This window comes from Sphaeramia orbicularis, chromosome 5 (assembly GCF_902148855.1).
Source record: "Sphaeramia orbicularis chromosome 5, fSphaOr1.1, whole genome shotgun sequence".
In the NCBI taxonomy this organism is placed as follows: domain Eukaryota; kingdom Metazoa; phylum Chordata; class Actinopteri; order Kurtiformes; family Apogonidae; genus Sphaeramia; species Sphaeramia orbicularis.
This window is the reverse complement of record NC_043961.1, coordinates 18,149,852-18,163,609: the sequence shown is the minus strand read 5'-3', so window position 1 is coordinate 18,163,609 and position 13,758 is coordinate 18,149,852. Positions and strand designations below refer to the sequence as shown.

At 40.2% G+C, this 13,758-nt stretch overlaps 1 protein-coding gene across 1 annotated transcript in view; it reads left to right on the top strand.

Annotated features, from left to right (window-relative positions):
* LOC115419034 (receptor-type tyrosine-protein phosphatase gamma-like) overlaps positions 1 to 12,295 on the top strand; it is a 662,327-nt gene extending 650,032 nt beyond the window's left edge. Inside the window, exons 27-29 of the mRNA XM_030133641.1 lie at positions 173 to 315; positions 4,845 to 4,980; positions 5,533 to 12,295. Coding sequence (XP_029989501.1) covers positions 173 to 315; positions 4,845 to 4,980; positions 5,533 to 5,673 — 420 coding nt within the window. The 3' untranslated portion in view covers positions 5,674 to 12,295. The remainder of the gene's footprint in view (positions 1 to 172; positions 316 to 4,844; positions 4,981 to 5,532) is intronic.
* The last annotated feature ends 1,463 nt before the right edge of the window (positions 12,296 to 13,758 follow it).

Genomic DNA, 13,758 nt, shown 5'->3' with positions numbered 1-13,758 from the left:
ATTTATAATTACTGCAACATGACTTTTATCAGTTTTATCACTTATTTTTTCATTTTTAAAAAGATATAAGTGCTTTAGGTTTTGTTTTGTTTTAGTTCATTTTCATGTATTCTTATTTTTGTTCGTTTTAGTTACACCAGTTATAACCTGTGTCTGTCCATCTGTCCATCAGGATGACTACGTATTAGAAGTTCGTCATTTTCAGTGCCCGAAGTGGCCGAACACCGACGCCCCCGTCAGCAGCACCTTCGAACTCATCAACGTCATCAAGGAGGAGGCGGCGACTCGTGACGGACCTACCATCATCCACGACGAGTCAGTGAACCTGTTTACATCCACACTAACCCTACAATCAGTATTTGATTTGTGGAGTTATTATTGATCATAAATCTGTTTCATTATATTGAGAATGGGATCCCTCAGGGGACCATCTTAGGCCCCATCATTTATCTGTTTACATTCGTGTATTTTCAGATGTAGGTCTACAGATGGACACTGATGGCACTGACCCAGTTTACACTAATACTCTGATCAGTATCTGATTATTATTGATCGTGTAAACGGTATAATCTGATCTGTTTTATCAGATAACACCAGTAATCTGATTATAGTAAATCAAAGGAACACGCCTGGATTTGTCCCCAGTACTCCCATGTCTTTGTGCCTGTATACAGGTTAATCTGATTTATTTAGTTCTGTTACATCTTAACATGTGGAAAAACTATTAAATCACAGAAAACACAAGTTACATAGACGACAATAACAGGAAGTTGGATTCTACGTCACCACATACGTACAGACTCTGAAATAAATCCAATAATGGACTAAAACGTCTGAACCAGGGTTTATGGAATATCCTATTTCTGAAGTGACTGTAAATGCATCGCATCTGATCATTAAAATTATTTGATTGATAACAGTTATTGGATTTTTATGATCATGTAAACAGGGTCGGTGCTGACGTTTATCTGTTTGACACACGTTATCCTCTGCATCAGACACACAGCGCCACCTGCTGAACATTAATGCACTTACTACAGTCACATGACCACCGGCCTCATCACTACTGGATGGTTTTCAGGCTTCGATGACCATTTACTGACGTTCTTTAACACATACATAAACCATCAACAGTATCAGATCTTCACACATGCACAACGCAGGTTTTAATTCACCTCAAAACTAAATTTGATTCCAAGTTGAAGTGATTAATCTGCAGAGACAGAAAACTGGAGTCTGGTAAACAGATGGCGCCGAACAGCAACGATGTACGACCAAGTGAAACCCATTTAGACACGTCACAGTCGAAGAAGCTCAGGTTTAATTAATGATGATCTGTGGGTTTCATTCAGCTGAGAACGGAGTTTTAATCTCATCACAGGTATCAGTTAAAGCTCTAACGACTGGAGGTTTCATGTGTTTGGTTTGGTCTGAAATGATTAAAATGATGTGATTACACTGGGAAGGAGAGTCCCACACAAACCTCCAGGATGAAACATAAAACGGCTCCAGGATCAGCCTCATTTCTGGAATCCAAGCACGTCAAACCATCATGAATGCAGACGTGTGAACGGTCCAGAACAATAATCCCACTGTTAGGAAAAATTAGGTCTAATCCAGTTTATATAAACCTACTGTTAGTACCAGGGGAGAGTCAGCTGATCAGTCATGTGATTTAAATGGTCACGACATCAGTATTTATTAAGATAAGATAAGATAAGATAAGATAAGATAAGATAAGATAAGATAAGATAAGATAAGCTTTATTGGTCCTACAGCAGTGAAAATCCACTGTTACAGCAGCTCCACAAGCGATAAATTGAAATTTTTTTTTTTTAAATTGTAAAATAAGTAAGAAAAGTACTTTATGAATCCCTTTTTCCAAAGAGCACCTCGAACAAACTCTTTTTTGGTCCGAGAAGCATTCCTTCCCATGAATTTCTAATAAGTAAGAAAAATTACAATAAGAAACAATAAAAACAAACCACAAAAGTTTATTAAAAATTAAAATCTTTTGTTTTTTATGTGCAGCTTCAGGAATCTGAAAAACTTCGCTTTTTGTGAAATTAGGACAGATTTTGCCATTTGCATTCATACTTTCTGATGCCAAACATTAAAATACACATTAACTTTTAAGAGTTTCCACACATCAGATCTTTTTAGTTTTGTCTTCTATTGAATTATTGAATTGAATGGCCTTTATTTGTTATTGTACAGAGCAAGGTTATAATAGTTTTGGATTTTTCATTATAGTTTAGTTTTATTTAGTTTTCCCCTTTTTTCTCTAATTTAGTTAGTTTTCATTAGTTTTTAGAGCAGGTTTGCCAGTTTTTAATAGTTTTCGTTTTTTTTCTAAAGCTTAGTTTTAGTTTAGTTTTAGTTTTTTCATATCTTTTATCTTCTTCTATCTGCTTTCTCCCAATTTTAGTCTCCATGTTGTCAGGTAGAGTAGGGATGAGAAGACGACTCTAAACAACACGTGACGAGAAGTGACGGACTGGGAAGTGCCGTATGGTGCCGCCAGTTAAAATTGCTCAAGCAAAATAAATCAATTTCATATCAATCTGACATTGACAATGACAAAAACGAAGGGAATCTTAATTTTTATATTTAATTTTAGTTTAGTTTTGTAAGCACACAATACAGTTTCAGTTATCGTTTTTTCTTTGAATTATAGTTTTTATTAATTCAGTCAATGAAAATGTTTTTTCAATTCTATTTTTCGTCATTTCATTAGTTTTTGGTTACAATAATAACCTTGGTAGAGAGCACATTGAAATGGAAGGCACATCCCTACCTAAAATGTATAAATGTATAAGTATAAAATACTAAAATACAGTGAATGTGTGTGAAGACTGGATGTCTTCCTGATGTGTTTTTATCGAGTATTTTTGGCTTTGAATGCAGCTCAGCCAATCCAAAAACAAGGCCTGTTCATTTAATTAAAGATGCTTTAAGTTTAGTTTTAGAGACAAAGTGATGATAATGTGAACGATGGAGTCTGTTCTGCAGTGAAACTAAAACCACACAAGTATCTGTCCTACCTCCAACACCTTCTAAACAGTCAGCTTCATTCCAACAAGTGACAGCCCCTCCAACCCCCCAACCCCCCCCCCCCCCCCCCGCCCACACACACACACACACAGGTACCCCACAAAACTGCCCAATTAGACGTAATGAAAGTGTCTTTAGTATTGACACACATTAGCGTTGCTGAATGACACTCTAATCCAGCAGCTCCGCTCATGTTTATTCATTACAATAATGAAGATTGCTTGTCGCATCCTCTAGAAGAAAAGTGACTAATTGAGCTCTTCATCTGGTTGCTATGGCGCGGCACCTCGGAGATTGTCAGTTAGAGGCTCGTCCTAATTGTCTGCGTGCTCATTATTCAGCCAGCCGTGGGTTGTTAGCGGCGGTTTGCGCTGTACTCTTGACAGCATCGCTAATGGAACAGGAGACCCTTTACGTGGTGGCGGCGACCCACCGTTCTCCAGGGAGCCTCACACTGAGCTCAGCTGTCATCCCCAGGATTTACTCACTAATAAATCTTTAATCTCAGAGGTGACATTCCAGATCTGGGAGAGTCTTCAGTCCCAGGCTCGAGGTGGAACAACACTTTCCAACACACTTTAGTTTCTTGTCATTGTCGCCCGTCTGTGGCGTAGATGAGTACAGAGCCGCTGTCAAAGCCTCGACAGTCGGAGATTATGTGGGAAAGTGTGTTTGTGGCTCCTGCTGCTTTAAAAATGATGGAAATAATTGTTTGCTGTTGAGTGTGAATCCAGTTAATGAACACGCATCACTTTTACTGTGACATGACATCAGATCGTACCTGTCTTTGGCTGTAAACATGGGAAACAAAACCCATTAAAACCGTCGACACGTGGAGTGAATAATACTAATTATCACATAACGATGATGCCCGTCAAGACCAGGGATAAATGAGGCACCGAGTGAACAGTCACGTCTTCAGGATGATCTGTTGAAAGGATCTGAATGAGTTTGACGAGAGTCCGTTAGTGACGGTGGGTTGATGGGGTCGAACATCTGTAACCAACAGTGGTCCAAACCGGAGCCGGTCTAATACCACTGACGGCCACTAGGCTGACATTAAACGTCCCCCTAAGTCAGTGGTTCTCAGTCTTTTTCTGTGGGGCCCCCCTTTGGAGGATGAAAAATCTCCCGACCCCCCTCAGCCCCAACAACATTGTAACAGTGGTGCAATTATAACTTTTATTGAAAGAAACATCAATATTGTAACAATACTTTTTGCTTTTCCTTGGTGATAAATCACTGAAGAAAGGTTACATGAAGATAGAAGGTTCCTTTGGAAATCATCACAAAAATAAGACAATCAGAGGATTCTGTCATGACGTTCATGGGAGATTTATTTAGTATATTAGCTGCATTAGCTGATGAAGCAGAGGTACAAGGCACTAAAACAAAGAAACCTGGAGCTTATTGATCGATTCTCAGGTTCAATTGATTATGTTCAGTCAATGGTCAGAACATGAACCCGTCCCTGATGTCCATGTGTTTGTTCCATCATGAAGATTCAAGGTTCCTGTTATTGTCATTATATCATACACAAAAAATACTAGTGTGCTTGTAGAAACTGTACTTCTTGAGTGGAAAAAAGGAAATATACAATTCAGAATATTTAAATAATATTAAATAGTAAAAACAGTAACACCCCCCCCCCAGCATTCAGTCAGTTCACACATTCACACATTCATGCATAGTTGCAGGGCAGAGGACAAAGGATAGATTTTTCCTTATTGCACATTGTAGGTTGTTACACTTTCAGGACGTCTCTGAAACTGGTCTGGTCTTTGTTCCAGGTTTGGGTCGGTGTCGGCCGGGATGCTGTGCGCCCTCACCACCCTGTCCCAGCAGCTGGAGAGCGAGGACGCCGTCGACGTCTATCAAGTGGCCAAGATGATCAACCTCATGAGGCCAGGCGTCTTCACGGACATAGTGAGTGTCCCCGAGGATGTCCCAGTGGTTCTGAGCGGGTTTGTCAACAGGGGGTGTGGGGGGGATTTACTGACCCTTGAGCGTCTTGGGCCAGTTTCACTAAGGTCGACCCACTGAGGACTTCTGTGTTTGATCCAACACAAACCTTCAGACCACAGATCATCTTTAGTTTAACCTAAAGAGACAGTCCCACCTCAGTCCAGATCAAACTGGACCACAGCTCGTTTCAGTTTGGATGGTTTGGTCTTTTCAGGTTTTACATTCATTGCCTTATAAGGCATGGGTAACATAGACTACAGCGCCACCTTCTGACCATATGGTGCAACCTAGATTTACACTTTACAAAGCACTCCAATTATCTTGACATTGTACGGAAACATGTCTCGTCTAGTTGTATTGTATGTTTTCAGATCATCTTTGGGCGTTGTCTGGGTTTGGTTTTGTCTGGGTTTGGGTTTAGGTTTGTCATGGTCTGTCCGGGTTTGAGGAGGTGTTGTGGTTCTGATGCTGCCACTGACCAGTCCTCTTCTCTCTCTGTAAATGGGTTTTCAGGACCAGTACCAGTTCCTCTACAAAGCCCTGCTCAGCCTCGTCAGTACCTCGGACAGCGGTGCCGGTCTTCTGTCCAGAGACATTAACGGGACGATGGTGTCCATGTCCGACCAGACCGAGAGCATGGAATCTCTGGTGTGAGTCCTGGATCCGGTAGTCCTGGTCTGAGCTGAAGGTGTTCTGGGGTCCAAACCCTGCAAGGTCCCGGATCCCACAGAGGAGGCACTTAACTTTGTACCGAGTCAAGGAACTATAGCAGACAAGACTTTTTGAGGCCTTTTTTGCCAGACTCTTGGTTAAAATGAATAACCTGATTACTTTTTTACACTGATAAAAAGTTTTTGATATTTATTTTTTTCGCCATTTTATGTCTTAATGTTCTCCTACTGAAGGGTTTGCACCTGCGTTTTTAAGTTTCACGACAGCGTCGGTAAGCAACGAGAAACACTTTTCTGTCTTTTCTTGTTTGCACTAAACGTCAGTGTTACTGCCTCTAACTAAACTGACTCACTCGGATTTTCTCCACTCAAGTTCAGATTTTTTTCACATTCCACGGCTTTGGCCCTTATTGTTCTGAAACCACCTGCTTCTGTGGAGAACGTTGTTCTGCTGCCACCTACTGGTTGATTTAAGACAGTGGCAGGGGCGTGGCCCAGCTGTGCTCCGCCCCTTTAACAGAATGCTCCGCCCTCATCTATTGGACTCATACTCTTCATATATCACATGAACTGATCTTGAACCTTTTGTCAAAGACAAGTAGTGCTTGTTTTTCTTCTTTTTTCTTCACCTCCTTCTTTGTGTTTTGACCATGTTTGGTTGTCGATATTCCTCGTATTAGCGAGTCACACCCATGTTAGAAAACCTAAGGTGGTGTAACAACTGCTACTGTGAACTTATTATTATTATTTCTTTGTATAATTCATATTATGCTTTTTAATATATGGAAATACTGTATGTATACATATATAAATATATCCTTATCATAATAACTTTGTGATTTTTGTACATGTCCTTTGTGGCCTCCCACCTCAGGCCGGTTGATTTGCGCCGCCTTCGACAGTTTACCGCTCTGGTCGCCGCCGTCTGGACGCCGACCCCCTCGGTCCTCGCCGTTTCTTCGATGCTGCTACATCATCTGAACTCACACACATTTCACTCAAACGCTGGTGGAAGAGATTTTTACATTTGAAACATTTGACGAACTCCGACAGGTGATGCAACAACATGACATCCCCATCTTTTCCATGTGTTAAAGGTTGTTTCAGTCATGAATTCACTCTGACGGTCGAGCACGGGTCCAGAACTCAAAGGCCGGATCGGTCCGAGACCAGACACTGACGGACGCCATAAAGACAGACTCAACTCTATGCAACAAGTTGGTTTTAATTTCATCTAAAACAGGGTTCAACACAGACTTTGGTCGTGCCACTAGTCTTACACTGTGGGTTCAGATCTTTTATTATCGTTTATTTCATTTGTTTGACCTTTATTTGCTCTGAACACGAGAAAAGATGATGAATTACTTTGTATTTAATCTTGTAATTAGTTTGTCTTTAGTACAGGTTATGGTATGTCTACATGGTGTAAAATCAAGAAATGAACTGAGGAATAGTTTCTCTTTCTTTGTCTGATGGAAATGGAGGAATGAAGACACAAGGTGAACTGTGTGACGGTGTAATACCACAGATGGCCACTAGATGCTGGAGCCAAAAACTCCAATTGACCACTTAAATAAGTCGATATTTATTTGTTTTTTAACAAAGGAGTCATTCAGATCTCAGTGTTTTTCTAAACTAGGTGAAGTTGGACTTAGTCTGTTAACATTTATCCAGTTGCTGACGGTATTCAACTTTTGTTAGTTAGCAGTTTCGTTAGCCATGTGGCTGATCTTTTCAGTTAGATCAAGATACTGCGACTTATTTCCAGATTTTGGACGTAAAATATCCAAAACTCCTTATTTATTGGAAGGATTTGGCTTCAAGTGGAAACGTGAGCTTCAGCTCTGGGCTTTAACTCCATGGATCTGGACGTGGACATCACTGCCCCCTATAGGCCAACCACAGAACAGCTGTAAACCGCTGTCACTGATCTGCTTTTTAGCACATTAGTGTTTGATTTTAGGCCTAGTCCACACTAATGCAGATATTCTGTGTAAATATTTCATCTCTGTCTCTGACTCCAAACACTCAAACCATTATTTCTACCAGAGTTCTTACCACAGGTACTGTCATGATGTTGGAACTGAACAGAGAATCAAGTTATAATTAGTAGACGAAACAAAAATTCTAAAACCAGTGGCCTATCCATCTGTTGCTGTTGTTTCAGGTGCATGAACATCTGTTCCATTTTTGTGAATAATAAGCTCAAAGTTTGAAGAAAGTGTTTTGCACAGTAGTTGCATTAATGTGGATGTGGAATTAAACAGGTTAAACCTCACAAACGCTCAGAAAAGCAGCTGGACTATGTGTTACATTTAGATGAAGTAAAGCTGAACCTTGGACCGGATGTAAAATGTTAATCTATCTGAGTTCTGTGGACGTAAATATGAGTCTGCTTCATTCAGCCTCTAGTTCTAGTTAAACATCCTGAAGCTGTGAATCTGAATTTTTTAGTAATAAATCATGATAATTTTCCTCTATATTCATCATTCTGCCACTTGAAGCAGGTTCTTCCACAAATTTATCGAATATGAGGAAGGATTCCCATTAAACCTCAGTGTCTTGGACCCAGTTTAGTACCAGCTCAATCCAGAACCAGATCAATATCAGTTATTTTGTCCAACTCCAGTGATCCAGTGATATTCAGATTTAGTTTAAAATTTCAGTGTAATTCTGATAAATTACTGTGGTTTTCATCATCAAACTCGTCCAGCATGTTGTTAAAGCCCAGATCGCTGAAACATGAATCCAGGCCCAGGACGGACCCCTGAGGAGCTCCAGACTCATTGGTTTGTGGATTTTCCTTCGTCGTGTTCAGTTCATGCTGTGTCAGATTTTTCCGATGGCAGTGTCTGGTCTGACCCGGTCAGGGCCTGTTCCAGACCCGTGCTGGGCTCGGTCCGACCCCCCAAGGCCTTGTGTACATAGATCCAGTCAACTCACCTTTTCCACATATGTATCTGGTGGTTTTCGTGGCCTAAATGCGAAGAGCAGCGTCCGAACCGTTCTGCCCGTCGCATACACACACATACACGTTTATTTGACATGAGGATGTTCTGATTTTACTGGTTTTGATGATGTTCTGTACCTCTGTGATCGATAGCGTGAAATGAACAATTGTGGTTTTGCCTTTTGAATGAAAATGTGAAAACTTTTTTATTTCACACAGCACAAAACAGATGATGTGTCAAATGATACACAGCAAGGAAACTAATGTATTTTCATTTATTTTCTCTTTTTTTTTTTTTTTTTTTTTTTTTGAGACAACTTTAACCAAAGACTTGAATCCTTCCCGTGCAGAAAAAAATGTTGGGCAAAACTTTCTCTTGTCAGTTTGTCGTTAACCCTTCCCCTCCCGATGCGATATCTGTGTTTGTAATAATGGAAAGATGCTTCAAAGCTCCACGTCAGGATCAGTTTGCTCCAGTTGAAACATAAACCTCCTTATTTATTGTCATCTACCATCATTTGGGATGAAGGAATGCATTAAAATGGGAAGATAAGCATTAAAGGGGACGTGATGTTTAATGTCATATTTGTAGTGTTTAATGTTATATTAAATGGGATTAAAACCAGATGCTGAATCAGGTGATCATAGATACTAGAGTACTTCAGTTTTTAACTTCGGTTTCAGCCTCTTAACATCCGTGTTTTCACTGAATCTTGATCCAAAATGAACTAGAACATCTTAAAAACGTGGTTGTAAAGTGACCCTGAACGTGTCGCTGCTGATTTGGTGGATATTAACCGACGTCCTAAACCTGTGAACACGTCAAACACACGTCATAATCAGGTGATGAAGAAAGTGATGCAGACTCCAGAATCCACAGATGGATCTGGAAAAAATAAAGGATGGTGCGTTCAGGTGCACTTTGCTGCCAATCAGAATCATCAGAATCAGAAGTGGGTGTTTCTTTTCCACTGAAGATTCTTTATTGTGTTTCACAGAAAATCTAACCTTAAATCTACTTCAAGATCAGTAATAAACCATGTAATGTTCTAGTAGAATCCCAGAGTGAAATATGGACATGAAAACACGTCACCTTTAAAGATGTGACACGGTCTTTCTCTCTCCTCGTTATAAACAGGGTTGACAGGAGCTAAACACAACCATTAGCATCAGTTAGCACCAGAGTTGAACATCTTCTGCAACATTAATACAAACTTTCCTCTTTTTATTAAAATTCACGTTTTGCAGTCGAGCATATCAGGAATGATTTCACATCCTCATGATGATTTTCAGAGCTATGATTGCTGAGCTAGCTGTTAACATGCTAACTAGCTAATAGCATGAGTGAAGGCAGTAAAAGTTCATTTTTATTGCAACTATGCCTTGTCTTTGTGTCTCACACTTTAAAGGTACAATATGCAACGTGCTGTTGCTTGTGTGATGTTTGTGTTTTTTTAGCAGCAGGTTGTTTGTTGACATTAGTGCGACACATTCACAGGCTAACGGTAGCTAGCGGTGTGCACTGTTTCTGCTGTAGAGGAGCATCTGGTGCCACCTTTTGGATTTTCATTAAACACACTCTGCGAAGGAAGTAAAACTGAATTGTTTTAAAGGTACCATATGTAACATTTGCAGGTGCATGTGTGTTTACTTGACGTTAACGTTGGAGTCGTCATTTATTTCCCTTTTGTGAAAAGAGCAAATAGACACAATGGGACGATAAAAAACTAAGTGAAAACATCCTGACAGTCTTTAGTGAACACTGACTGATGTCATAACAACAGCTAATAATGTGATAATTTTGGCCATTTTTAATGTAATTTTAAAAAATTAAGTAATATTTTACATTGATGTCTAAGCATTTAAAAAATCCTTCGAAAATGTTATAACTGCAGCCAATAAATTGGTCAAATTGAGTTACATTCACTCATCAGACAACCAAATAAACATCACATTATTGAATTAAATATTCCTCCATACGAGAAATTGTGAATTTACATCTAAGAAAATAAACAATGTTCTAAATAAAGATTGTTTCCAAAAAATAATTCTTTAATTGACTCTTCCAACCATAACTAAAAACAGTGAGAGAAACATGGGATGTATTAATAATGAATATGACGACTATTTCATCCACAAGACCTATTTATGATGAACAAACTGCACAAAAACTGCAAAAAATATATTTTATTTCTAAGAAATTCACTCCTGTTTATGTGGTAGTACAGTATCCGCTGCAGTTATTACATTTTCAAAGGATTTTTTTTTTTTTTAAATATTTGGCCAATAACGTAAAAATCAGCCATATCATTGGATCAAACAGTTCATTATATTGTTGCCAAATTATTACGTTATTGGCTATTATTGCATTATTTGCTGCAACATGTGTCGACTGATCATTATGTTATTTTAGACAGAAAACAGCAATAGAAGCTTCGACTTCTTCTACTGTTTATTTCATCCATAGACATGTCCTGTAGCGCCCCCCTCTGGCCATAGCCCAGTTTATTTGATCCAAACCTTAATGAAAACTCTTGTGATTTGTATTTTTTTTTGTTGCGATTTTCCAATCGTTTGGTTAAATTCACTTCAGTTAAAGGGAGACGGGGGGTGTCATGTTTTAACAAACATTATTATAAAACATGTAATTAGTACATGTTACATAATGTACCTTTAAACCTTTAAACGCTGCCAGTTTATTCTGTTCCATCTGTTCGGTGGTAATTCTTTGTGGATGTGAGACTTCACTCAAAAACTCCGGTTTCAAATTGCAGCTTTTTCAGATATGAGCTCTGTCCATATTCCACCCCCCTTTGGCCCCTGTTAGCTCCCTTTGGCCCCTGTTAGCTCCCACTGGCCCCTGTTAGCTCCCACTGGCCCCTGTTAGCTCCCACTGGCCCCTGTTAGCTCCCGTCTGGCCCCCATTGTCTCTCATCAGCCCCTGTCAGCTCCCATCAGCCCCCACTGGCCTCCGTTGACCCCCGTTCCTGGTCCATTTCCTGTGATTTTGCAGCGAAGGCAGGGGTTCAGGGGAATGGTTGTGGTTTTTCCTGTTCTCGATGCTGCCGTCTTGTTGTTTTTGTTCAGTGTTGCCTTTGAAGCACACGCCGCCGTTCTGTCCAGAACATGTACATATGTTTAGTTGCCTGTGATCCGGTTCTTCTCTGGATAATCTGTATGTATTGACTGTGTCAGAGGAAGCATCATCTCTCTGCTTCATCCTTGGTCGGTTTCTTCACTCTGAACTTTTCTTTCTCGGAGCCTTTTTGCGCCGAACGCCAACGCTTCGCCATGTTCGTGTTGGATCCTGTGGAAGTGTCGTTGATTCTCCATCACCTCCTTCCAGCTTTACGTATTAACAGTCAGGCAGTGACTGTGATGTTCCGGTCCGACCCGTCCTTCTGGAGGGTTCTGACCCTTCAGATCTCACCGTCGGTTCTGTTGGACTCTTCGCCAGAACCACATCATTTCTCCATTGACCCGTTTTTGGAACGGTGGCTTTTCCTTCCTCTTTTGTAACATGAAACAGGACAAAAAGATGGAGTTCTTTTCTGTTTTGTTTTGTTCAAAGCTATATCAAAGCATTCTATGATAGTGTTATTTAATATGTAAATGGTATTGCTATACATAAAATAAAATATGGGTTTTGATGTAATTTTCGGACATTGTTTGTGTGATAATGTTCAGTGCTTTTTTTTCATCTTTTTAGATTCAGATTCAGAAGTCTTTATTAATCCCAGAGGACAGTATCTGTCTGTAATATAGTTGTTTTTATATTGGTAATTTTCTTCCCTGTTACTTTTTCTGTAAACCTCTAAATATACACACATATAGAGCTCTAAAACACACACACATATACACACACATATATATATATATATATATATATATATATATATATATATATATATATATATATATATATATATATATATATATATATATATATATATATATATAGTATCTCACAAAAGTGAATACACCCCTCACATTTCTGCAGATATTTAATTACATGTATTCATGGGACAACACTGAAGAAATGACACTTTGATACAATATAAAGTACTCAGTGTACAGCTTGTATAACAGAGTAAATTTACTGTCCCCTCAAAATAACTCAACTCACAGCCATTAATGTCTAAACTGCTGGCAACAAAAGTGAGTAAAGCCCTAAGTGAAAATGTCCAAATTGGGTCCAATTAGCCATTTTCCCTCCCTGGTGTCTTGCGACTCGTTAGTGTTACAAGGTCTCAGGTGTGAATTGGGAGCAGGTGTGTTAAATTTGGTGTTATCGCTCTCACACTCTCTCATACCGGTCACTGAAAGTTCAACATGGCACCTCATGGCAAAGAACTCAGGATCTGAAAAAAAAAGAATTGCTCCACATACAGATGGTCTAGGCTAAAAGAAGACTGCCAGCAGCCTGAAACTGAGCTGCAGCACGGAACCCAAGACCATACAGCGGTTTAACAGGACAGGTTCCACTCAGAACAGGCCCCGCCATGGTCAGCCACAGAAGTTGAGTGCACGTGCTCAGTGTCATACCCAGAGGTTCTTTGGAAAACAGACATATGAGTGCTACCAGCATTGCTGCAGAGGTTGAAGGGGTGGGGGTCAGCCTGTCAGTGCTCAGACCAGACACCACACACTGCATCACTGGTCTGCGTGGCTGTCGTCCCAGAAGGAAGCCTCTTCTATAGATGATGCACAAGAACAAACCATTTGCTGAAGACAACCAGACTAAGGACATGGATTACTGGAACCATGTCCTGTGGTCTGATGAGACCAAGATAAACTTATTTGGTTCGGATGGTGTCAAGTGTGTGTGGCAGCAACCAGGTGAGGAGTACAAAGACAAGTGTGTCTTGCCTACGGTCCAGCATGGTGGTGGGGGTGTCATGGTCTGGGGCTGCATGAGTGCTGCCGGCACTGGGGGGCTGCAGTTCACTGAGGGAACCATGAACGCCAACATGTACTGTGACTTATCGAAGCAGAGCATGATCCCCTCCCTTTGGAAACTGGGCCACAGGGCAGTATTCCAACATGATCACGACCCCAAACACACCTCCAAGACCACCGGTGCCCTGTTAAAGAAGCTGAGGGTAAAGGTGATGGAGT